The sequence below is a fragment of the Vombatus ursinus genome, unplaced genomic scaffold (genome assembly GCF_900497805.2).
Source record: "Vombatus ursinus unplaced genomic scaffold, bare-nosed wombat genome assembly UNPS02004704.1, whole genome shotgun sequence".
Taxonomy (NCBI): domain Eukaryota; kingdom Metazoa; phylum Chordata; class Mammalia; order Diprotodontia; family Vombatidae; genus Vombatus; species Vombatus ursinus.
This window is the reverse complement of record NW_020944482.1, coordinates 273,356-300,022: the sequence shown is the minus strand read 5'-3', so window position 1 is coordinate 300,022 and position 26,667 is coordinate 273,356. Positions and strand designations below refer to the sequence as shown.

Sequence of the window (26,667 nt, the reverse complement as noted above, 5' to 3'; positions counted from 1 at the left end):
CCCCAAGCAATTCTTTATGATAAGTTGCAAGGTCCCTATCTACTAGTTTGTATCCCCCAGTGCCGAGTACACACTTTTTAGAAAATAAGCATATATTAAACATCTACGGTGTATCTGTCGAGCACTATGCTAAAGACATTGCAAAATTAAGCGTGCAATAGAGTTTATTAACTCCCTGCTCAAGACTTACTCATGTAGGTAGCCTGTCTGAATCATACTCCACAACAATTAATTCAGAGAAATTTCCCTTATTCCAAATTCCTTCTGCGTATACTTTTTATCCCACTCCTCATACATCATAGCATTTAAAGGATCGTAAGGGACTTCAGAGATCCTAGACCCACATCCTTATTTTACAGATGAGGAAACTGAGGTCCAAGAGTAAGAACTGGTCATCTAGTGTAGGTTTTCTAACTCTAAATCCGATTCTCTAGTTGTCTCCCTAATGACATTCATTCAATGAGCATTAAAGGACTTCACTTTCTTAAGATCCAATAGAAAGACAGAGACAGACGGACACATATACAGGATATTCAATAAATACATTTTTTGGATTCAACTGCACTGAGTTGTTCTTTTAATTGTAAAAGGGATCAAACCAACATCTTTTTAAAAACTGAGCAGATCTCCATACCTCTAATGTCATCAGAAAAATTCAACAAACATTTGTCAAATACTTCTTTATGTACAGAATACTGTGCTAAGTGCTGTGAGAAATATAAAGTTTATATAAAAGGTAGCTGGTCTTATGAAATTTATAATCTAATAGGTAGATATGAAGTATACACAAATAACTATAGAACAAAGTAATACATGTTCAATAAATAAGATAGGAGGCAAGATAAATGCTTTATGAGGAAAATACAAGGAAAATAAAATTACCAAGGCAAGGGTTCTTAACCTGTAATCCATGGACCTCAAAGGGTCTGTGGATAGACTTCAGGATTGGGGGGAAAATGGGGAAACCTAGTTTGTAAACTTGAATGGGAAAAATTTCATATTAATTTTCACTAACTACTAATTGAAAATTACTATTTTAATTATGAATTTAAAAAGTACTATTATTCTGAGAATGGGTCCAAATGTTTCACCAGAATTTTAAAGGGGTTCCCAACACATAAAAGGTTGGAGAGCCTCTGAGCACGGGGAGCCAGAGACAGTTTCAAAATTCAATTCAATAAACATTTATTAAGCGCCAACAGTGACAGGCCCTGGGCTAAAATACAAAAAGAAGTGAAAGACAGTCTCGGACCTCAAGGAGATTACAATCCAATGGATGAGATAACATGCAAACAAATATATACAAAGCAAGCTATACACAGGATAAATACAGGAAATAATTAAAAGAAGGAAAGCACTGGAATTAAGAGGGGTTATGGAAAGTTTTCTGTAGAAAATGGGATTTTAGCTGGGGTTTCAAGGAAACCGGGAAGGTCAGTAGTCAGAGCAAAGGAAGGAGAACATTACCAGCATGGAGAATAGCCACAGAAAATGCTTGGAGCTGAAGGTGGAGTTTCTTGTTCATAGAACAGCCAGAAGGCCAGCATTACTGGATCAAAGAGTCCATGCTGGGGAGTAAAGTGTAAGAAGACTGGAAAGGTAAGAGGGGACTAGGTTATGAAGGACCTTGAATTACAAAAAGATCATTTTGTCCTGGAGGCAATAGGAAGCCACTGGAGTTTACCGAGTAGGAAGGTGACATGATCAGACCTGCATTTAAGGAAAATCATTTTAGTGGCTGAATGGAGGATAGATTGGAGTGGGGAGAGACTTGAGGCAGGCAAATCCCTCAGCAGGACATTGCAATAACCCAAGCAAGAGGTGATGAGGGCCTGAGGTGGCAGTATCAGAGAAGAGGGCATATTCAGGAAATGTAGCAAAAGTGAAATTGACGTGGCTTGGCAACAGTTTGGATATTGGCACAGTTGGCATTCAAGTCATCAGGAACTAGAAGATGGTTTTATAGAAACAAATTTGTCCTTTCTAGCTCTGACATCCTATAACTAAATTTTTCTCTCTTGTTCTTTCTTTTCAGTGTAAAATCTTTTTGATTTTATTTATAAGATTCTAGTTACATACATTTTTACTTAGGCATTCCACTCCAGCCAGGAGGCATTCATTCCTATATTTTAAGCCATTGTTTAGAAATCTAAAAATTCTTCTTAGATACCATCTTCTTACCCAGATGTTCATATCCCAAAATTCTACATATACCTTCTAAGGTTTTAAATTTCTTACTTAAGACTTCATAATCTTTAGAAAAGCTTTCTAAATTAATTACAACACTATCATTTTTTGCATATGTAAATCACAAAAAGTAGAATTCAGTAGCAGGCTTGACAGGTCAAAACGGTCACAGGAGCAAAGAAAACACTGTGTTCTATGAACAAAACAGAATTGTAGTAGTTCAAAAGGAACGTGAGATGAGCAAACTTAGAGACATTTCTACTCCAAATCTTCATGTGGACTATTTGTACCTGACCTGTGGTAGAGCTGTTCAAGCTTATATTGGTCTGATCAGCCATGGTCAGACACACTGTACCTTGACTCCAACATAGTAATGTCATTTTGGTCCTCTTTGAGAATGAAGGACAACAACCAGGAAGGACAACCAACCAACCAACTCTGATTCCCTAAGGAATAATCTTTTTTTTTAAAAGCCATAAAGTTTCAAAGTAAAAACAAAGAAGTAAAGTTACATAAAGGGGCATAGGAAATATTGACCTGTTAAAAGGTTGAAGGATGACAGATCATGCTTACATGAGAAATGAAGGAAGGCAGAATTTTTATTTTATCAATCTAATATGGGGGATACAGTGATGTAACTGAATTAACTGAATTAAAGGGTGACAGGTGAATGCATCAGACTAAATAAATTAACGGTTCTTGGGCAGAGTGGAGACATCATGAAAATGATGTTTTATGAAGATTAAACTGATAACAAGTATATATGTTATGCACCCATCTAGACCTTTAACTGCTTTCCTAGTTACATATCTATATCTATCTATCTATCTATCTATCTATCTATCTATCTATCTATCTATCTATCCACATCTAGACCTATAACTGCCCACTCCATTCTGGTCACCATATTAGTTCAGGATATGCTGTGTGGACACACTGGAATATCATATCTATCTTCTCGTCCCTACCAAATCACTCATCATCTTAAATTTGTCTTCTCAAATTCACTATAAATGGACAAAAGTCTAAAAATATTTTAAATGTTTATTACTAATTATGACATTGTAATATTACCCTATGTCCAAAGCAGAGCAAGCCAACAATCAAATTCATCAATCTTTGAGAAACAGTAACTTATCTTAACTAAATCATGTAAGTCCAGACAAGTAATAAATATACCTACATGGAGAAATGAGCCAATTCAGCAGTGTTATTATTAGGTGTCTTAACTTATACACACGTTCCAACTAGATCTTCACGACCTAACCTGGATAACTTCACCACTCCCTGGACACTCCTGTTCTTTATGCGTTAACTCTCCCTATTAGAATGTATAAGCACTCTGAACTAAATGGAGGCAGATACCTACATTCCATATACCTACCGCAGCAAAAACCTGTAATTCACAGCAGACCAAATAATGATCCAAGAAATCCAACGAGAAACTACAGTGATTTCTACCCCAGAACAGCCTAAGATAAGCTAGGACTACATGCAAAAGGAAAGGGAACTGCCATAATAGTCAGCAGGCTAAGATAAGCAAAAGACCACAGACACATATAGCTTGAAAGACTCTGTCAGGAGAAAGCAAGAGTGTGGGGCTGACATAACCAACAAGATGGAAGACTAGACATTTTTTCCAATTCTTACAAACTCTCAAACTTTTCCTAAATCAGAATGAAAAGATAAAAAATTGATGCTGTCTCCATAGGTTAAGACACAAAGAAACCAAACTCAATGAATTAATTGCAGAGAAGGCTAATACCTAACACACACTCAGCATCCTCTCCCCCATCAGTCCCTACCTTGCACAACAGTACCCAAGGACTTACACTCTGGAATCCATTAAGCAATTCTATTGCTGCTGCTATCTACCAACAATTCTCCTGACTTCACTCCACCATTCTGTGGCAACAAGCAACAGAACTCAACTCTCACCCCCAACCTGCATCTCACTGTGAGGAGGGGTAAAAGAAAGCAAGCAGCTTGCCCTGCATAGAGTGACAGTGCATGCAATCACATAAAATAGTGCTCAGCCAGATTTTATATAATTTGTTCTAAATTATCAATTTTCCTTGCCAATATTGCTTCCCTAGCTTTCTCCATTCTGTACTTTTTGTTTCATTTCTTCTAGCTATTTCTGCAGTCTCTGTAGCCAGGGCATTTCTTTCTCTGAGGTTTTACTAGGATTTCTTGTAGGGCTGCTATTTTCTTCAGGGTTTATCCCTTAGGCATCTCTCAAATCAATGTATTTCCTCATGGTGTTCAGTTTTTTGCTTGGTTTGTTCATATCATCTACCTAAGTATCTAGTTTGAGGAGTCTGAGTTTGTGTCAAACCCTGAAAGTGAGAGGCATGGGCAAGGTCTGCCTGGTCCTGAATATAGTGATAGGCTCTACCTGGTGGAGTTCATGTTGTCCAAAGATTACAGGACCTATTCCTGCTATAGACTCTTCCTGGGTTTCCTCCCTTCTGCTGCTGGGCTCAGGGCCTCCTCCAGGCCTCCAATCTTCAGAAACTACTCAAGTTGGATTTTGCCTATGACTTTTCTCCCATACCTAGCTAGGCTAGGGCCACTAGCATCTTTTTGGACCTGCTCCAAACACCCTGAGGTTTCTCTCTTGCTGGGTTCTAACAGCCATGGGCTTAGGGAAGGCTCTGATTAGGTTGAGCTTGGTCACTAATTCAGGCAGGTCATATGTTGAAACAGGGAGTGCTTCTACTCAGGTGAAACACATCATAGTTGCTCTCTCTGGTTGGGCTCCTGGAGCCATGGGCCTTGAAGAAAGACTGGAGTGGCCTTAAGTTAAGGCAAAAAAGTTTAAAGCCTCCAGGGGCCACCTGGATTCTGTCCTTTGTGCTGAGTCCTCAATCTACCCTGGCTTTTCCATTCCAGAATTTCTGCAGGACTCTGAGTGTCCATCCCTCTGTGGATTCCTGGGTTGGGTAAGGGAGTCAAGAGATGATTCTTTCTATTCTTATCAGACTGGTGAATCTCTAATTCCAGATGGAATGTTTTTGGAGGATCAGGGATTTCTCACCTGACCTTACTAGGAGCTTCTTACCTATAAAATAACAGATCAGATAAAAAAAAATTACCATGGTTATTATAAAACAAAGTAAAACCTAAATATGGATGCTTTTTGGTATTTCTATATCATATCAATATTTATGTCCAGGTCCATACCTGGATAAATATAGATTAGAGAACTAAACTGTAAAATTTCAGAGTAACATAAAATGTGAACTACATGAGGCTCCCCACTTCTGGATACTGTATTCATTCAACAATGACTAATAAAAATCTGCATTTCCTGTATCCATTCTTTTGCACTGGACATCCCCTATGCTTGGAATGCCCTTCCTCATTTCTGCCTCACAAAATCCCTCACTTATTTCAAAAACCCAGCTCAAACATCACTTTCTCTGCCCTTTTCTGATCCCCCCATATGTTATCGTTCTCCTTATATTTAATTAACCTCTATTTATTCTGTAAATATTTGTTCCTCATATAGTAATATGTGTATATGCTATGTCCACCAATAGAATGTTACCTCTTTGAGAGCAGGGATTGTTTCACATTTTGTATTTGTATCCCTAATATCTAATCAATGCTAGCACATAGTAGGTATTAAACATGCTTGTTTATTGATTTCCATTCACTTTAATTGCTCATCAATGGCTTCTGGTTATGTCTGAATACACACAAACAAAAGCCTTTTCTTTTACAGTCTCCTCAACTTGCCCTCTCTCCTTCATAATATCTTTCTCTTGCCTTCACGTCTTTGTCTTAAAACAATAAAGAAGTCACTATAACCAAAGAAACACTTGGAAGTGGCAAAAGATAAGGATTTTACCACCTCCTGCAGACCCTTAAATTTCAAAGTAAAGAGTCACTTCCACCAGAGGGTGCCACCTTCTCAACACTTCCTTTACCCCCTCAACCTTTCAAAGTATATACAGAATTAGGACACAGTTAGGGTATCACCTGGCAATGCATTTTAACACACAGTTCCTAGGACACTATCTACTAACAAGGACTACCTGCATAGATAAATAAAAAAGATAAAATGCTAAATACCTGAGTGATAAGTTGTTCAGATGTTAGATTATTGATCCAACGAGTATAGCGCTCAGTTGAGTTCGGGGGTTCTCTCTTCACTTGGCACCCTATAATCTATATTTTAAATGAAATTGAACAAAAGAAAGTACATAGTTTGTATATAATAAATCATATACAGATAGCAAAATATTTTAAATTAAAATCAGTATAAAAGAATATTCTCGGGCTTTCCAAAGTTTTGTGATATTTCTCTGTTTGATGTCATAACATAAAGAATGCAGCAGCTTCCAAATTTTATGGTTTACTAATAATTTTTATTATTTATGAATTATTTATTATTAATATTTATTATAAACCATCTAAATGTATGCATTTTCAATGGCTTCTTATTAATATAATTTTAAAATTTGGTGCTCTCATATATGGAGTATGGGATATTTGTCACAATGCTTTTAAAGTGCTAAGATTTTAAATTTATTAAAAAAAAAAAAACAAACCACACACATTAAGACTGCTACAGAAAGGAGTCAATTTTTACCAGATCCTCAAACCAACCCCCTGAGACCCATTGGGGTATTATAATTATAAGATCAACAGACATAGTACGTGTAGGTTTTGTAACTTACAGTGCTATGGTATTAGTTCTTATTATCCAAGATGACAATTTATTAATGTATACACACAAGAAATGAAGGAATTATGAAGTCTTTACTGTAATAAAAAGCTGTCACACATAAATTCAAATTAACAAGCTTTACTTCAACAGCTGTAATTTTCTATTTCCTTCCAAGAAATTTTCAATAATATATCCAGTGAATACCTAAAAGAATGTAAAAAAATCTCAGTTCCAAATACCACTGATATAAAAAAATTTGGCATATCTTCGTGGTTTATAATTCTAAATAACTTTCCATTTATTTTTTTCCACAGGACAGATTAGTTTATTACTGTTGAAAAATAAAGTTCCTTCTTTTCCCCTTGTCCATTCCTCCTCATCTCATAGCACTTTCTGCCACTATCTCTTTCACCTCTATCTCATATGAACAAATAGTTGCTCCTTGCCAGGCACACTCCTCTATTAAGTGATTCTATTCCATTCCTTCTTTTCTAAGAGATGACCCCCTTTAACATCTCCACTGTTTTCAATCTCTCCCTATCTCCTTGCTGCTTCATTAGTTCCTGTAAACACACCCATGTCTCCTCCATCCTCAAAAAACTCTCACTTGATCCATCTCCACTAGCTATCATCCTATATATTGCCTCCCTTTTGCTGCTAAAGTCTTCGAGAAGGCTATCTGCAATAGATGCTTCCATTTCCTTTCCTCTCAGTCTCTCAAATCTTTCCAGTTTAAGCTTCCAACTTCATCATTCAACTGAAACTGTTCTTTCAATTTGCCACAAATCAAATGGTTTTTTCTTAATCCACATTCTTCTTGACTTGTCATCCTCTTTTCTTGAATGCTCTTTTCTCTAGGTCTTTGTGACACTACTCCATCCTAGTTCTCATCTTACTTGTCAGACTTCTTAGTCTCCTTCACTGGATCATCATCCAGCCTCTAACCTGGTTTCTCTTCTCTTTTCCTTCTATACCATTTCATTTAGCAATCTCTTCAGTTCCCCTGGATTTGATTAACATTTTTATGCTGATGCTTCTCATATCTACTTATTCAGCCCTCACCTTTCTCTTGATCTCCACTTTTGTATCTCCAACTGCCTATTAGGTATCTCAAAATAGATGTCCTGTAGATATCTTGAACTCAACATGTCCAATATTGAATGCGTCATCTCTCCACTCAAACCCCTTTATTACTGTCAAAGATATCACCATGCTCCCAGTCCCTCAGGCTCTCAAACTAGGTGTCATCCTCAACTCCTCACTCTCTCATTCCATATCCAATCTGTTGTAAAGACTAGATTTCACCTTTATAACATCTTTCACATATGCTCCCTTCTCTCCTCTGACATTGCTACCACCTTGAAACAAGCCTTCATCACATCATGTCTGGACATAGCCTGCTCATTGGTCTCCCTACCACAAATTCCACTCTAGTCTATCCTCCACTCAGCCATCAGAGACCTTCCTAAAACCCAAGTCTGACTATGTCATTTCCCTACTCAATAAACTCTACTAGCTACCAATCACATTCAAGATCAAATATGACATTTCAAAGCCCTTCATAACCTCACCCCTCCCCCCCACATCTTTCCAGTGTTCTTATACCTTACACATGTTCCTTCTATCCCTTACTTACTCTTTGCTAGTGACACTGGCTTTCTTGCAGTTCCTCAAATAAACACTCCATCTCCCAACTCTGGCCATTTTCAATGGCTGTTCCCCATGTATAGAATGTTTTCCCTCTTCATCTCTGCCACCTGGTTCTCTAGCTTCCTTCAAGTCCTAGCTAAAATACCACCTCCTAAAGAAGCCTTTCCAAATTCTAGTGCCTTCCCTGTTGATTATTTCCAACTTACCCTATATAATATAGTTATTTGCATGTTGATTCCCCCATTTGACTATAAACCCCTTAAGAGCAGGAGCTGTCTTTTACCTTTCTTTGTATCTTCAACACTTAGCACAGTGCCTGGCACATTGGAGGCACTTAATAAATGTGTATTGACTGACTTGAACTCAGCTTTGGTCTTCACATTTTAGCAATATCCTCATTCCCTCTGATTAGATCCTCTGTATGGAGGGCAGAGCCAAGGGTTCTTGGGAGGAGGACCAGCATAGTCTTCCTCCCATTTCCTACCAGCTATACTGCTTTTAGAATTCTTTATATTTTCTTTCATATCACTGTACTAGATACCTTCTTTTCTTCCTTTTCCCTAACCCCTTCCTTTTCAGCTTCCTTCTGTTTTCTTCCCCCCAGCAGATTGTATGTTCCTTAGTCTTTCTTTTTATTCATATCCCTAGCACTCAGCACAATGCCTGGCACATGGTAGGCACTGGATGTTTGCTGACTATTAACTATTATTGACTAGTAAGTTTTAATTGATGTCATTTTTTTTTTTTACAACATCACAATTTCACCAGTATTCTTCCCTCTACTCCCACTTCTGCAAAGGGATGAGGTAGAAATGTCTTGTTTTAGCTCTTTTTATTTGTTCTTTTAAATTTTGCAACACTGACTTTTGAATTTTGGAGTATGTGGCTGATCTTTCTCTTTACATTTTTGTAGAAAATGTGTGTATTGTGCTTTTTTTTAAAAAAAATTGTTTACTTCAATCTGCAACACTTCATGTAGATCTTTCCGTGTTTCTTTATATTCATCTCATTTATCATTTCTTACAACACAGTAATATTTCATTACATTCATGTACCATAATTTGTGTAGCCATTCCCCAAATGATGGGCACCTGGTTTGTTTCCTACCAAAAAAAGTGCTACTACAAATATTTTAGTGTATATAGGAACTTTCTTCTTTCTGGGTCAGGGTATGTGCATTTAATTACTTTGTTGGCAAAATTACAAATTTCTTTCCAAAAGGATCAAATTCACAGCTCAAGCAACAACGCACCAGTGTGCATATTTCCCACAATCTCTCTTTCACTTTTTTTCATCTTTGCCAATTTGTAAGGTGTGAACTCAAATGACAGGGTTGTCTTGTTTTACATTTCTCTTATTATTAGTAACTATTATTAGTATTCTTCACTTCACAATTCTTTTAAGAATTTTTTGTTCAGGGGGGTGGAGCCAAGATGGCAGAGGGAAAGCAGTGACAGTCTTGAGCTCTCTCCCAAAGCCCTCCAAATACCTAAAAAAATGGCTCTAAACAAATTCTAAAGCAGCACAACCCACAAAAAGATAGAGTGAAACAAATTTCCAGCCAAAGACAGCCTGGATGGTTGATCAGAAAGGTATATCGCGCTGGGGTGGGAGAGGAGCGCAGTGTGGCAGTGTGGCATGGGCGTGCAGGCCACTGCGACTCTGGAGCAAGCCTCAGAGGACTGAATCGCGGGTAGCTGTGGCGGTTTCCAGACTTCTCAACCCATGAACGCCAAAGACAACTTGGAAGGTCAGTGGGAAAAGTCTGTGACTGTGGTTAAGAGAGGAGCTAGGTCTCAGCAGCAAGTCTCCAGCAGGAGCATGGCCTGGGGCAGCAACTGTTTCCTGAGCTTCCAGCCCACAAACCGAGGGGGAATCAAGTGGCTGATCAGAGGCGGATTACAAGGATCTCTTTGCCAGTGCTGAGGCAGGAATCTCATGCTTTACCAGTGCTTGGATCTGGGTCACAGTTCTGAGGGGCAGTCCTGGGACTAGGAGGAACGCTGGTGTGGGGGAACTTGTTGTGGCTGTGGAAAGGAAACACCTCACCCCTTATCATAACACCTTGGAAGAACTGAAAATTTACAGGTCCCTAGAAGTACCTCTGAAAACAGCTGTACAAACCCTCAAAGCTTGGGACAGTACACTCTTCACATTGGAAGCAGACTTTTACCTTAACAAAGAGTTTAAAACTCAAGTAATTGGCCGGGATCATGAGTAGGCAGAGCAAAAAGAGTCAGACTATATTATCTTACTTTGGTGACAAAGAGGATAAAAACATACAACCAGAAGAAGACAACAAAGCCAAAGCTCCTACATCCAAAGCCTCCAAGAAGAATATGACTCAGTCCTAGGCCTTGGAAGAGCTCAAAAGGGATTTTGAGAAGAAAGTAAGAGAAGTAGAGGAAAAACTGAGAGTGATGCAAGAAAATCATGAAAAAGAAGTCAACAGTTTGCTAAAGGAGACCCAAAAAAATACTGAAAAAAATAACACCTTAAAAAATAGCCTAACCCAAATGGCAAAAGAAGTCCAAAAAGCCAATGAGGAGAAGAATGCCCTAAAAAGCAAAATTGGCCAAATGGAAAAGGAAGTCCAAAAGCTTACTGAAGAAAATACTTCCTTAAAAATTAGAATAGAGCAATTGGAAGCTAGTGATTTTATGAGAAATCAAGACACAATGACTTTATAAGAAAAGAATGAAAAATTGGAAAATAATGTGCAATATCTCATTGGAAAAACAACTGACCTGGAAAATAGATCCAGGAGAGAGAATTTAAAAATCATTGGACTATCTGAAAGCTATGATCAAAAAAAGAGCCTAGACATCATCTTTCAAGAAATTATCCAGGAAAACTGTCCTGATATTTTAGAACCAGGGGGCAAAATAGAAATTGAAAGAATCCACCAATCTCCTCCTGAAAGAGATCCCCAAAGGAAAACTCCTAGGAATATTGTAGCCAAATTCCAGAGTTCCCAGGTCAAGGAGAAAATATTACAAGCAGCCAGAAAGATACAATTCAAGTATTGTGGAAACACAATCAGGATAACACAAGATTTAGCAGCTTCTACATTAACGGACTACAGAGCACGGAATATAATATTCCAGAGAGCAAAGGAGATAGGATTACAACCAAGAATCACCTACCCAGCAAAACTGGGTATAATCCTGCAGGGGAAAAAATGGTCATTCAGTGAAATAGAGGACTTTCAAGCACTCTTGATGAAAAGACCAGAGTTGAATAGAAAATTTGATTTTCAAATACAAGACTCGAGTGGAACATGAAGAGGTAAACAGGGAAGAGAAAATCATAAGAGACTTATTAAGGTTGAACTCTTTACATTCCTGCATGGAAAGATGATATTTGTAACTCATGAGAACTCTGTCAGTATTAGGGTAGTTGGAGGGGAAAAAATTATATGTACATATATATAGATATAGATAGATAGAGGGCACAGGGTGAGTTGAAAATGAAGGGGTCATACCTGGAGAATAAAATTAAGGGGTGAGAGAGGATTATACTAGGAGAAGGAGAAAGGGAGAGGTAGAATGGGGTAAATTATCCTACAAAAAAAAAAAGAAAAGAAAAGGCTCTTACAATGGAGGGGAAAAGGGGGAAAGGTGAGAGGGAATGAGGGAATCTTATTCTCATAGGATTTGACTTAAGGAGGGAATAACATACACACTCAATTGGGTGTGAAAATCTGTCTTACCCTACAGGAAAATGGCGGGGGGGAAGGGGACAAGAGAGTAGGGGAATGATAGAGAGGAGGGAACATTGGGAAAGGGAGTAATCAGAAGCAAATACTTCTGAGGAGGGACAGGGTCAAAAGAAAGAATAGAATAAATGGGGGGGCAGGACAGGATTAAGGGAAACAGAGTTAGTTTTTCATGGCATGTCTACTATGGAAGAGTTTTGCATAACTGCACATGTATAACCTATATTGAGTTGCTTGCCTTTTCAATGAGGGTGGGTGGGGAGGGAGGAAGGGAGAAAATTTGGAACCCAAAGTTTTAAAAATACATGTTTAAAAAAAGAAGTTTTCACATGCAACTGGGAAATAAGAAATACAGGAAATGGGGTACAGAAATCCATCCTGCCCTACAGGAAAATTAAAGGGGAAGGGGATATGAGAACAGGGGAAGAGATAGAAGGGAAGGCAGACTAGGGGAACGAGTATTTAGAACGCATGCCATCTTGGGGCAGGGGAAGGGGTGAGATGGGGTGAAAATTTGGAACTCAAAATCTTATGGAAGTAAATGTTGAAAACAAAAAAATAAATAAAAAATTACCATTAAAAAAAAAAGAATTTTTGTTCATATCTTTTGATCACTTATCTACTGAGAAATGACAACTGGTTTTTTTATATATGTATAAATAGTTTGTTAATATATGGTATAAAGGAAATGATTTTTCTCCTGAGAACTCTAGTTGTATTCCAAAAATTTTGGTCACTGTTTCTTCATTATCATTTCCTTTCACTTTTACTGTTTCTGTGATTTGTCCTTTGATCCACTCTAAAGATTTCATTGCTAAGTCTTCATTTGAGTCTATGTCTTTTGTCCTGCCCACTGAAATGATAACTATTTTTATTTTATTATAATCTGTAAAGGATGTGTTTACTATTTCTGTCTTTTTACATTTGTTTGTAATATCTGTGTCCTAACAAATGGTCAATTTTTGTAAATATTCTATGTTGTGCTGAGAAATACATGTATTTTTTAGCAGTCTCAATTTTTTTTATTTGTATCCCCAGCATTTGGAACACTGTATGGGACACAGTAGCCCTTGATAAGTGCCTATTCATTCATTCATTCATTCATTCATTCATTCATTCATTCATTCATTCATCTATGCATCCATCTTATCTTTTGTAAATGTAGATAATTTCTTTAATTAAACGGGGACTGAAGAGAGTAAATCAATGGTTGTGGGAACAGAAGGTCAAATAGTCTCAGCTCTGCAAAAATTCTTCAACCTCATCAAGTTTATTTCTAGAAGACATCTCATAAGTTATATTTCTCTAGACCAGATCATCTGATAGGATTTTTTTTAAAGAGGAAAATCTCACTGTGATGATGATCCTTAAGAAAAGATGGAAGAATTTATTCTGTAATGTCAAAATTTAACTTAGGTGAATAAAAGAGGTTTTACAATAATCACACAAAAAATAATTGAAACTATACATGCTATTTATAATCTATTGATAGATTGTTATATATCATGTTTTCTTAGCTTTTCCACCTCTTGCCACACTGGTTTCAAAGAAGCTTTTGTACCAATTTAAACCAACAATTCTTGTACAGCAACTCAGATCCACAAATTTATCTTGTGGATTAAAGCCAATCTCAATATATACTTATACTCAATGCAAGAAAAATGTTATCAATTAAAGAAAATTTTCCCACTGACTCATTAACCAGGTAAACCCCGTTTTGATTATTGCAAAAAATGAACTTAATTCAAAAAAATATTAGTAATCACTTTATTAAAAGTTAATCATGACATAGAAAAAGGATACTTACACTGTTTGGATGTTGAATGGCAGCTTTGTATTGCAATCTCACCCTCTGAGGCATCATCACATCATCCTATAATAAATAGCATACTATTAAAAAGACCAACATATTATACTTACCCACACATTAAAGTTATTTATTTGGCCATCACTTCACTAATCTCTCAGACTTGTAGATCTGGTGCCAACCTACACTCACCAAAGGAGTTTACTCATCAAGAATTCCCTAAACCAATTAAATCATAGATTCAGGAAAACCATTTTACTACATTATAGAATAAACAAAAAATTTTAAATCAGTAAAAAATCAATCTCTTTGGTCTTCCGTATATTCATATGTAAAATAAGGAAGTGAAATTAAATAATCTCCAAAATCCCTTCCAGTTTTAGCATTATGCAAGTCTATGAAAAACTATTATCACTGTGTGGTTATTTTTTTTCAAATTTTTCTCCTATTTTATGAAACTCTAATTAATAAAAGAAACAATGTCAATGATTTCAGATATAAAATGAATGAGAATATGCTTAACCTACTATAATTTCATTCAACCCATTCCTTCTGTTCCTATGGACAAGCAACAAATTAAATGCAGATTTTTTTTTTAACTGAACTAACAGCAAAGTATCTCTACTGATGTTTTATCCTATATATCCACAGTACTATTGCTAAAATAGGATAGCATTTTACAATAAAGAATTCTAACACCTTAAGATTCCTATACTATCCAAAATGTGAAATGCAGCATTATTGCCCTAAAAACTACACCTAATCATAATGCCCAAATCCTGTTAAACATCTTTAGGGATCCTATGGGGAAGGGGGTTGAGAATTCTACCTCTTGCTTCACATCCCACAGAATAACATCTTTGACTATCTATTGTTTGCCCTCAAGTTGTCACCTCCTCAATTTCAATGGAATTAAATACCCTCTGAAAGGATATTTCAGTGGTTCCCAATGTTTTTTGTTCCATGAACCTTTTTCATAAACAATAACAAAAAAAAATGTGGTATAAAGTCCCAGGATAATTTAAAATACTACTCATAATACTCTTTTAAGTGCTAACAATAACAATAATTTTTACCCCTCAAAGCTCTGACACAAAATTTATATTACATAATTACAATAAAATACAAAATTTTATTCCACATAATTATAAGATTATAAAACTAATTATAAAATAATTATAACATTTTATACGCAATATTCTGTAACAATTTTCAAAGGTAATCTAGCAAGAACTAACATGCTTGACTTCATATTAAATTCCTTTACAAATATTGTCGAACATAAGTAACATTTTTATTTTTTTGGCGAGGCAACTGGGGTTAAGTGACTTGCCTAGGGTCACACAGCTAGTAAGTGTCAAGTTTTTGGTCTGAGACTGGATTTGAACTCAGGTCCTCCTGACTTGAAGGCCGGCGTTCTATCCACTGCACCACCTAGCTGCCCCCATAAGTAACATTTTAAAGAAATAGTTAAAACATGGAAAATATTTAATATAATAATCATGCATAAACAATGTCAATACTGGCCTTTTTCATTTGAACAAAGATGTGCAATATTTGGTTCAACATCAAACACAGTCTTAAATCTAACCAGATTTACTTTATATCTAGATTTTGATTTAAAATAAGAACAAAGTAAAAATGTTTGGTCCCATAAACGTGACAGAAAATGATAGGAAAATTTTACATGCTCTTTTGTTGAGAGATAGAAATTCATATTTCATTTTTAGCCACCTAATCAATCAATGAAAATGAATAGCTACTTACAATATAAAATATTAACTTTTCTGCTGACTAATAAATGTACTTAACAGCATACATTACTTCATTTTTAACAGTGTTTTTACATAGACTAACCTCTGTAAGGAAAGAACCTCTTCAGATGTAATTTTATTCTCTTTTACCTCTGGTACACTAGCTTCAAATATAGAAACTTTCCCCAGTAACTTAGTACAGTTACCAATCCACTTGAAAATCCACCAGAGATAGGAATAGTAACATAAGTGGGTAAATTTAAATTGGAAAATAGCCTACATATTGCAATGAAAGGCAACATAAAGTTTGTTTCTGCAGAACATTTGCTCATGATGATTTGTAATGCTCATGTCCAGCAATCATGGTTTTCAAGTAGTCTGACATCTGTGCTTCAAGAACTCAAAATATTCCTAATAACTTGATTAATTATTACACAGATGATGAGGTATGATTACAGGGTAACAAAAGAGAACAAAGGAGTTATTCTGGTTCAGTGTACAGAATATAAAAAAGAACATGCACATTTACTTGACCACATGTTGGGAATCAGTTTGTGCTCAAATGTTGAACCTTTGTAGCGGATTGGAAACAATTTGATGACCGATTGAGAAACTTCAAGAATACACTGCACTTAGTCAGAAGTGGTCAGAGTATTATGTAATTCACTGTACAAACACCAAAATCACTGTATATGTGATCATGATGGTTTCAAATTACTACAGAAACAAACATATAATGCTTCAAACATGCATAAACTCATTGACACAGGAAAAATTGGGCAATTACATACTACTTAAGTCTTCATTAACGAGGTTTTAGTGTAAACCCCTTAAACAATGATCACAAGTCCCCAAGGAGCTCATAAACCACAAAGTGGAAATCACTGCACTAGAACTGGAAATCATTTTCAGGCCAAGGTAAATAGCAAAAGATAAACTAATTATCTTGGAAAATCTCCTACTCAACAAATTTGACAAATATTACTATGTGCCTTTTACTTACAAGGCACTGTATTAGATACCAGGGAAATGAAACAAAAATAAAACAGTTCCTGCAGAATTAAGCAAGCTATTTAGGCTCAGTGAAAATCATCCATTATTGTTATATTTTAACAATATTTTGTTAAATATTTACATATTTTTAAATAAATAAATATTTAAATGTTACACTTTAACAATATATTTATTTATGGTCTAGAAATATAAATCCTGTTTTTGGACATTACTTTCTTAACAAAACTATTCACTAGAAAAATCTGCCTCAATATTCTGAAACTACTGCCTTTATTCAGTAGCAGCGATGAAAATATTAGCTGTGCTACTGTTTCTTATGCAACACTTCATAATTTTTAGCAGAGCTTTCTAGATTCCTTCTGGCAGAACCATTTTTAGCCATGTGAATCACCAAAAGTAAATAGTTTTTAATCCAATCTGGCAAGTCTTAGGGATACATTCTAGATAACATGCTGCAGAAGACAGCTGGTTTCTCTATTAACAAGCTGACAAATGGGCGCTTTACTACCCCTTCATACAAAGTCATCTATTTATCTCTTCTCCTTTTGACCACTCTTAGATAATTTTCAAATTTCAGACTCTATAGATTCACATCATCACCCATAAGAAAACAAAAAGCTACAATTTTTTTTTGAGATGGGCTAGGTCCTTCCACCTTTGGGAACAGCCTCATGTCTGTTTTAGTTTAAAGTGTTACAGTGATCCTTTTTCCCATCTCAAGTGTTATTCTCACCAAACTCCTGATAGAAGTCAACATTGCCCTCACCTCTTCCTGTTTCTTCTTTTTTTCCCCATACTGAAGCAAGTCAATTTCTTTTAAGCAGGAGTGCTTAACCTTTTTGTGTGTGTGTTATATACTCAGTATGTAAAAACCTATGAATTTCTTATCAGAATGTTTTAAAATTAAATACACAGGATTACAATTAAAACTAATGGTTTGATTTATTCTCCTCAATAAATTAAAGAATGGAAAAACATTCTTTTTCCAGCTCTTCTAGATGAGAGAACAGCCTAAACTTGAGAGCACAGACTAGCCTTGGGGATCACTGCAAATTTCTTCCTTCTTTTCATACTTTTGAGAAGCAGGATTTTATTGTTCTAGCTAGTTAGTGGCTCTGGTGACTAACTCCCATGGAAAACCATTCTCACACAGTTGGCACATTCTTGCCTCTCATTAGAACCTTAACAGCAACACCTAAGTTCTGTCTTACCAACTTTCTTCTCTCTCTCAGACACTCATTGCCTTTACTTACTCTCCTCTCAATAACCATTTGAATCTTTGAAAACTGCGCTGCAAACTCACAATTCAATCAAAATTGCTCCCCTAAAAGTTGCCATTGGTGTCTTAATTGAGAAATGCAGTGGTCTTTTCTTAGCATTTTACTTACCTGATCTCTATGCAGCATTTAACTCTGATGACCAAAATCTTTTTCTATCACACATTCTTCTGAGTTTTCATCACATAGTTCTCTCTCTAGCTGTCTGGTCATTCCTCAGTTTCCTCAGTTTCCTTTAATAGACTGAGCCATGTCCAATCTCCTAACCATAGGTAACCCAAAAGGCTCTCTCCTAGGCCCTCTTCTCTTCCTACACTCTCTTTGTGATTTCACCAGCTCTGCAGTAGAAACATATATTGCTGTCTGATCCTTTGATATTTCTTAGACTCCATTTTCTGACCTGGGGTCTATCTTGTAATTGTCTTGTGACACAACTTTAATTTACTATCGAAACTTATTAACTGATTTGCTGAATCCCTGCTCCCTTCTTCTCCCTACACATATCTCTCAACCTTCCCTGAATATGTATTCTGATACATGACTATCCTCATCCTATTTCTTGGCATACATCTATCACTACTAAGATGGCCAAGATCAGAATACTGGATGAGCCTTTGCTTACCCTGCACTGGGAGAGAGGCCTCATTACTTGCGACCCTGAAGATGGGTAGATGAATGTCCTGAAGATCCCTATAATAAGCCCACTCAAATCCTGAGTCAGCAGACCAACTACTCTTATTCCCTGTTGTTTGTCCTTCATTCTTGAAGAGGACCACGACATCAGGGAGGTGATACCATGACATGCAAGTGAATTGGATTTAAATGAGGGAGGGCTATGCAAAGTCATCAGCCTCACTTTGTCCTCCAAAGCCACCTGGGTCCAGTGGCAAGATACAGATCAGGATGACTGGAGATGGTCCTCTATTCCCTATACAGTATGGTTGTCTCCTACCTTTTCATGTATTGTCTTCCCCTATTAATTATGAGCTCCTTGAGAGGCAGAGACAGTCTTTTGCCTTTCTTTGTATCTCTAGCGCTTAGCACAATGTAACACATAGTAGGCACTTAATTAATGTTTATTGACTGATTGACCATTACTTTTCAGACCCTAATGGAGACAACTCAATAACAATAACAATGAGAATAACAATGCTTCCAGCACCGTATATTAATAAGGAGATGAAGCCTGGCAACTCCTCCTGCAGTGCTACAGCCAGAAAATAAATTTCTGACAACCAAAGTCCCTGGCATTGTCAAATGGTTCAACATCAGAAAATGATATGATTTTTACCGGTGGAAATGACATTAAAGAAGAAGCATTAACATCTGTCGGGCAGTTAGGTGGCACAGTGGATAGAGCATCAGGCCTAGAGTCAGGAAGCTCTGAGTTCACATTGGGCCTCAGACACTTACTGGCTGTGTGACATCAAGTTTCCTCAAATCTAAAATGGAGATAATAATAGCACCTACTTCACAGGGTGGTTGTGAGGATCTAATTAAAAAATATTTGTAAAGCACTTAGCACAGATGACCAACTCAAAGTAATGATCTAAGACAATTCCAAAGGATTCATGATGGAAAATGCTGTCCACATCCAGAGAAAGACCTATGGAGTCTAAATCAAGATTGAAACATACTGTTTTCTCCTTTTTGTTATTGTTTTTGTTTCTTTCTCATGGTTTTTCTCTTTTGTTCTGATTCTTCTTTTACAACATGACTAATGTGGAAATATGTTTAATATGATTGAATATGGATAGCCTTTATCAGACTGTATGCCATCTTGGGAAGGGGAGAGGGAGGAAGAAAAAAATTTGGAACTCAAAATCTTGTAAAAGTGAATGTTGAAAACTATCTTTATAAGTAATTGGAAAAAAATAAAATACTATTAAGTAGGAGAAAAAAAGCCAAAGTACAGCATCCTTTGAAACTGGTTTTTTTATCACACTTCTTTTTCATTTTTTAACAAATATCTTTATATCTTTTCAAAAATATTAAACTGTACTCACAAAAAAGCACTTAACACAATATCATGTACATAGTAGCCACTTAACAAAATCGTTCCCCTCCCTTCTTCCCTTCTCTTTTTTGCAAATACTTACTAATTTTACAATACATGATAACCAAAGGTCCTATGAAATATTAGCTTTTGGATATATGATAAAACCTACTATACCAACTCCATTCTTTACCTCTCCAAAGTATACCTGTATACCATCTTTATATTTATCTGCCACTTCTTTCTTCAGATTTTGTTTATCCCACGAATGTCAAGATGGATATATTTCAGGTCCTCCATCAATGTCCATTAATTGATCATTGGACAAGGAACTCACATTTAGAGTACCCACAGTCAAATATATAAAAACTATATAATTAATTCTTAGCACCCTCTGCTCCTTCGCCCACCACTTTCAATATCACAGATATTGTCTCAGCAATCACACCTGCCAGTTATTTCAGGATCAAAGGATGTAATTCTTGTGGGCCAGGTGTCTTGAAGGGCAGTTAACTTTACTTTGCTATCTCTTTACTACCTCCTTACTTATCTCAGGGATGAACTCCCTATTAATCATTTTTGTTCTGTCATTCCTAGTGAAAAGGTCATTCTCCTTTGCAGAAAAAACAAGCAAAATAAGAATTCAGCAACTCCTCCTTCTCTCTGTGGTCAGTTATTCCATCTACCCCCAAAGAAAAGTCCTCCTCCTTCTTTGGTCCTCCTTTCTCACCTAATATAACTTTTTAAAGTCTCCTTCTTGTTGTTGTCCTTGAGAGTCCTTCACCAGTCTCAGTTCATTGAGCTTTAGCAATCTCGATACTCCCATGTCATGCTGTTATGTAAATTTTCTGTTACATGGCATTGCCTCTATCATCTGTACATTTCTTTTGAAAATTTAAGTTGGTTGGTTGTGTTCCCTGTCTACCCACATCAATTTCTTCACCCAAAATTCCATTTTTTTCCTCTTCAACAGAACAGTTTTCAATCAGTCTATAAACATTTATTAAGTGCCTACTAAGTGCCAGGCACATAGCAGCTTAGTACTAGGGGTATAAATTTTCACAAAGATAGTCCCTGCCCTCAAGGAACTTATACTTGAACAGAAGATGACAACACACAAAAGGAAGCTGAAATTCAGAGGGAAAGAGTGCAAGGAAGAGAGAAGGCACTGGCTCAGGGGAATAATGGAGTTCAAAGAACTGCAACCAGCTAGGAAATAAAGAGATGGCTGGCCTGGGAACCCTCTTTAAATGGAGGTTTTTGTGAGAAGCTTTTTACTCCATCCTCCAGCCCTTCAATGAAAGAGGCAGAGAATGAGGGTACTGATGAAGTGTAAGTACCAAGGTTAATGCAATCTCATAGAATGATGATTTTCCTGATGAAGAGGTTACTGGGTGCATTACAGACTCCAAAGGAATGAAGCCAAGTGCATGCCCATTACTCCTGGGCTTATTTAACTGGAATAATTTTAACCCCACCTGTTTCTTCAAACACTCTGAAATCTGCTTTCCTAAAATCTCTTGATTGTCAAATCTAATGGTCTTTTCTCAATCCTCATCCTTCTTGACTTCTTTGCAGCCTTTGATACTGCTGATTACCCTCTTCTCTCCAGGTTTTTGTGACTCTGTTCTCTCCTGGCTCTCCTCCTACCTACTGGATCACTGCTCCTTTGCTCAATCTTTTCTAGTTCATGCCTGCTAACTTTGAGTTTCCCACAGGGATTTTTCCTGGTTCCACTTTTCTTCTCCCTCTATACTTTCTTTCTTTCTTTCTTTCTTTTTTAAAGGCAATTGGGGTTAAGTGACTTGCCCAGGGTCACACAGCTAGTAAGTGTCAAGTGTTTAGTCTGAGGCCGGATTTGAACTCAGGTCCTCTTGACTTCAGGGTCGGTACTCTATCCACTGTGCCACCTAGCTGCCCCTCCCTCTATACTTTCACTTGAGGATTTCATCAGCTTCCATAGATTCAATTATCATCTCTATGTTGATGATTCTCAAATCTACTTACTGTCCAACTGTCTATTGGACTTCTCGAGCAGGATGCCTCAGAGACATTCTAAAATCAAGACTGAACTCATCTTCATCTCCCAAACCTCCCTTTCTTCCTAATTTTCCTATTAACTGTTGAGGGTACCACTATTCTCCCAGGCACCCAGACTCCCAAACTAGGTGTCATCCTCAATTCCTTACTCTGTCTCACTGCTCCAAGTCTCACATCCAATCTGTTGACAAAGCCTGTCAATTTTATCTTTATAATACCTCTCACATATGCTCCCTTCTCTCTTCTGACACTGACACAACCTTAGTGCAACCCCGTCATCACCTCACTCCTAGACTACTGCAGTAGCCCACTGTTGTTCTCCCTGCACAAGTTTCTTCCTACTCCAGCTCACCCTGTATTCAGTTAAACCCCAGGTCTAACCATATGACCATTCACTACTCAATAAACTTCAGAGGCTACCTATTACCTCCAGGATCAAATATAAAATTCTGTTTGCTTTCAAAGCCCTTTATAACCTGCTCCCTACCCTACCACCTTTCCAGGTTTCTTACATCTTATAACTTCCCTGCCACATACTCTGCTATCCAGTGACTCTAATATCCTTGTTGTTCCTCATATAAGACACTCCATCTCCCAACTGTAGGCATTTTTACTCGTTGCCCCCTATGGCTGGAATACTCTACCCCTCATCTCCTCCTCCTGGCTTTCCTGGACTTCCAGTTAAAATCCCCTTTACTACAAGAAGCCTTTCCAGATCTCCCCTAATGCTAGTGCCTTCCCTCTGTCGATTATTTCCAAGTATTCTATAGATATATATCTTATTTGTATATAGTTGTTTGCATATTATATCCCCATTAGACTGAGCACCTTAAGAGCAGGGGTTGTCTTTTGCCTTTCTTTGTACACCCACACCTTAGTAGACACTTTAAAAATATTTACTGATTGCCTTCCCTGAAACATCAACTCTTTTCCTTTAACAGTCAATAAATTATTTGGGAGTGGAAAGGATGGAGAACTGGAGGAAGAATGTGTTTTGTAAGGGGTTTGTTCAAATGCTTCTTTGACCATTGTCTTGTATAACAATAAAATATGTCAATTTTTTTTAATTCATGGCAGTACTTTTTTGATAAGGCATTTTAACTAAGTAACTAAAATAAATAAGTGCTTAATTCACAAAACAAAAGCTTACTCACCGAATCCAAAAAACAAAGGTAAGACCCGGAACTCTGTGCTATGGCTTGATTTTTAGAAAATCCAACTGTTGAGAAAAAGATAAACACTTCTTATTATTAGATTTCTATAGCTATTTGCTTTCAAAAAGCTAAATATGTCATATAGAGAATGTCAAATTAATACACCTGGTTGAAAACAGATGAGGGAATAGAAGGGAGAAAAATAAAAAGGGAAAAGAAATACTAGGTTTTCCTTTGGTTGGTTCCTCCCAGAACCTCCCTTTTAAGGAAAATGCCCAGACCAGTCATGCCTTCAGTCCTCTCCAAGTTCTGCTCCTGACTCTAAACTATCATGCCAGCGTACGACTACCATCCCCTTCCTCAACTCCTCCTCCTAAGCTGGACTAGGAAGAAACTTGTGCAGGGTGACCAACCTCAGTCTCCTTTTACGTGTTGTCTTTCCCACCCCATCCCCATTAAAATGTAAGCTCCTTGTAAGCTTTGCCATTAATAGCATACGTGTACTTCTCTATGTATTCAGTTGTAAAGTAAATTAGGATGACATAAGAAAAAATTAATAGATTGAATCAAGTACAATTCAGTCTCTCATTTAATAAAAATTATTAAGCACATATTATGTATATAGCACTATGCTAGACACTATTGGAGAGACAAAAGAAATAGGAAAAAAGTCCCTGATCTCAAGGAATTTATAACCTATTTGCAAAGTAAAAACACATTCTTAGGAAAGCTAAGCAAAAACAAGGCAGCAAGTGATGAAGTATAAAATGTAGATTAATAGTGCTACATGAATTCATAAAGAAAAATAACTGTGGGACAGAACAACAATAATAATAATTGCTAGCATTTATATAGTGCTCTAAAGTTTGCAAAGTGTTTTACACATGTTATCTCATTTGATCTACACAACAACCCTAGGAACTAAATGTTAATATTATTCCCATTTTATAGATGAGGAAACAGAGGCTGAGAAAGGTTGAGTGGTTTGCCCAGGGTCAGACAGCTAGTAAGTGACTAAGACAAGATTTGAACTAGAGTCTTCCTGATTCCAAATCCAGCACTCTGTATCACACTTTCCTTACATCATTATTCCTATTTCAAGAATTTCTAGAAGAAGTAAAACTTAAAATGGGAAAGATCTCAATGAGCAGAAACAAGGCAGGGAAAACAATTCTGGTCAGGGAAACAATTTGAGAAAAGATACAGAGATTGGGGGTGTGTGTGTGTGTGTGTGTGTGTGTGTTAAAGAACAGACTAATTTGGTTACAGTAGTGGGAGATAAAATTAGAAAAGTAGGTAAAGACGGACTGTCAAATGTCTTGAATACCAGGCAGGACTTTTATTCTGTATGTTATGGGGACTCATTAGATATTTTTATGCAAAGAAGTGACATCAATATTTATTAAGTGCCTACTATGTGCCAAGAATTATGCTAAGTGCTGAAAATAATAAAGGAAAAATCCTTGCTCTTGAAAGTTTATATTTTTATCATGGCAGACAACATGAATGAAAATTCCCCCTTCACCTTCTCTAACTGAGGCACCTAGCAGACCACTTGACTACTGGCTTAGAAGAGATGGGTGTCAGGGGGCAGTTAGGTGGTGCAGTAGATAGAGCATTGGCCCTGGATTCAGGAGGACCTGAGTTCAAATCCGGCCTCAGACACATAACACTCACTAGCTGTGTGACCCTGGGCAAGTCACTTAACCCCACTGCCTAACCAAATTAAAAAAAAGAAGAAGAAGAAGAGATGGGTGTTAGCAACTTTGAGGACAGCCTGGTCTTACCATTTACCCTACCACTGTCTCATATGGTCCTCCAGATCTTATCATTTGCTCTGCCTCTACCATGTAGACATTTGGCACTATCACTGCATCTTCAAGCCTTCTGGGTTTTTCCATGTGCCTTACCACTTAACTTTCGAGTGCTGGAAGTTAGAATGTAAACTGTTTTTATCCCTAGTGCATAGTGGAGTGTTTGGCACCCAGTAAGTAATAAATGCTTTATCATTTCTTATTCATTCATTGACAGTAATAGTTTTGTATGTAGCATATAAGAATTTTGTCTCCTTGTCTTTCTTGATACACAGCGATCTAAATTTTCCATAGCTGAACTGGCAGATAACTAGAGCTGTCTACACCAAAAGACGACCTGAAGTTGATTTGTCCATATTATCTAAAGAGTACTCGATACCATTTTTCTGCTTAGGTTTAATAGGGTAAAATACCATTGTTAAATTAGGACAGAAGCAGAAATGTTTGAGTCATCAAGTCATGGGCTAAATCAAGAATCCTATCATCTGTTTCTAGCTTTGTCATTAAGTTGCCTTTATCTGTCCAGTTGTCAAAACTTGTTGATTCTGCCTTCAAAACAACTCTGATATCTGTCCTCTGCTCTCACTCACACAGCCAATAATGGAATTCAGAGCCTTATCACCTTTCTAAGACTCTGTCCTAGTGTCTCTTCTCTTCTCTCTCTATATTACTTCACTTGGTGATCTCATCAGCTATCATGGTATAAATTATCTTTTTACACACATGAAACTGAGATTTACTTGTACAGTTTTGACCTTTCTTCTGACCTCCAGTTTCACATCTCCAACTGACCATCAGACACTTCAAACTGGGTATCCCATAGACACTTTCAACTTAATATGTCCAAAACTGAACTCAGCTTTCCCCAAAGATCCTCCCCTTTTCCTAATTTCCCTATTACTGTTGAGGGCAACACCATCTTCTGAGTTACTTAGCCTCCCAACCTGGGTGTCATCCTCTACTCTTCACTCTCTTTCACCCCTCCATCCAATCCCTTGTCAAGTCCTGTCATTTCTACCATCCCAATATCTCTTGTATATGCCCCCTTCTCTCCTCTGACACTGATACCAACTTAGTGCAGGCCTTCTTGGAGCCTGCTATTGCAATAGTCTTCTGGTTGTTTTCCCTCCCTTGTCTCTCTCTACTCCAATCCATCCTCCACTCAGCTGTTAAAATGAACTTCCTAAACACAGGTCCAGTAAACTCCAGTGGCTCCATATTACCTCCAGGATCAAATATAAAAATCCTCTGTTTGGCTTTCAAGGCCCTTCATAACCTTCCTATTCCTCCTCCCCCATTTTAGCATTAAAGGCTCTAAGCTGGCCTCCAATCTCATCTCCTATCATAACCTAAAACAAATACTCTACCCCAACTGGGCTAGATTCCTCAATATTTGTTAAACATATCAAGTTCATTCCCTCCTCAAATGCCCTAACCCCTTATTCCTACCATAATCCTGAACCAGAGGTTCAAGTCTCAGCTCAACCCCTACTTTCTTCATGATACCTTCTGATGAGGAATCTCTGGTTCATAATTCTAGTAAAATGAACACTCAAACTATAATATTGATAATTATAC

The 26,667-nt window shown here is 37.1% G+C and overlaps 1 protein-coding gene across 2 annotated transcripts in view; it reads right to left on the bottom strand.

Annotated features, from left to right (window-relative positions):
* B3GNTL1 (UDP-GlcNAc:betaGal beta-1,3-N-acetylglucosaminyltransferase like 1) overlaps positions 1 to 26,667 on the bottom strand; it is a 101,120-nt gene that overhangs the window by 59,242 nt on the left and 15,211 nt on the right. For both annotated transcript variants that reach the window (XM_027840338.1, XM_027840344.1), the window contains 3 exons: positions 23,276 to 23,340; positions 14,041 to 14,106; positions 6,268 to 6,363 (listed from right to left, as the gene is read on the bottom strand). In XM_027840338.1, coding sequence (XP_027696139.1) covers positions 6,268 to 6,363; positions 14,041 to 14,106; positions 23,276 to 23,340 — 227 coding nt within the window. The remainder of the gene's footprint in view (positions 1 to 6,267; positions 6,364 to 14,040; positions 14,107 to 23,275; positions 23,341 to 26,667) is intronic.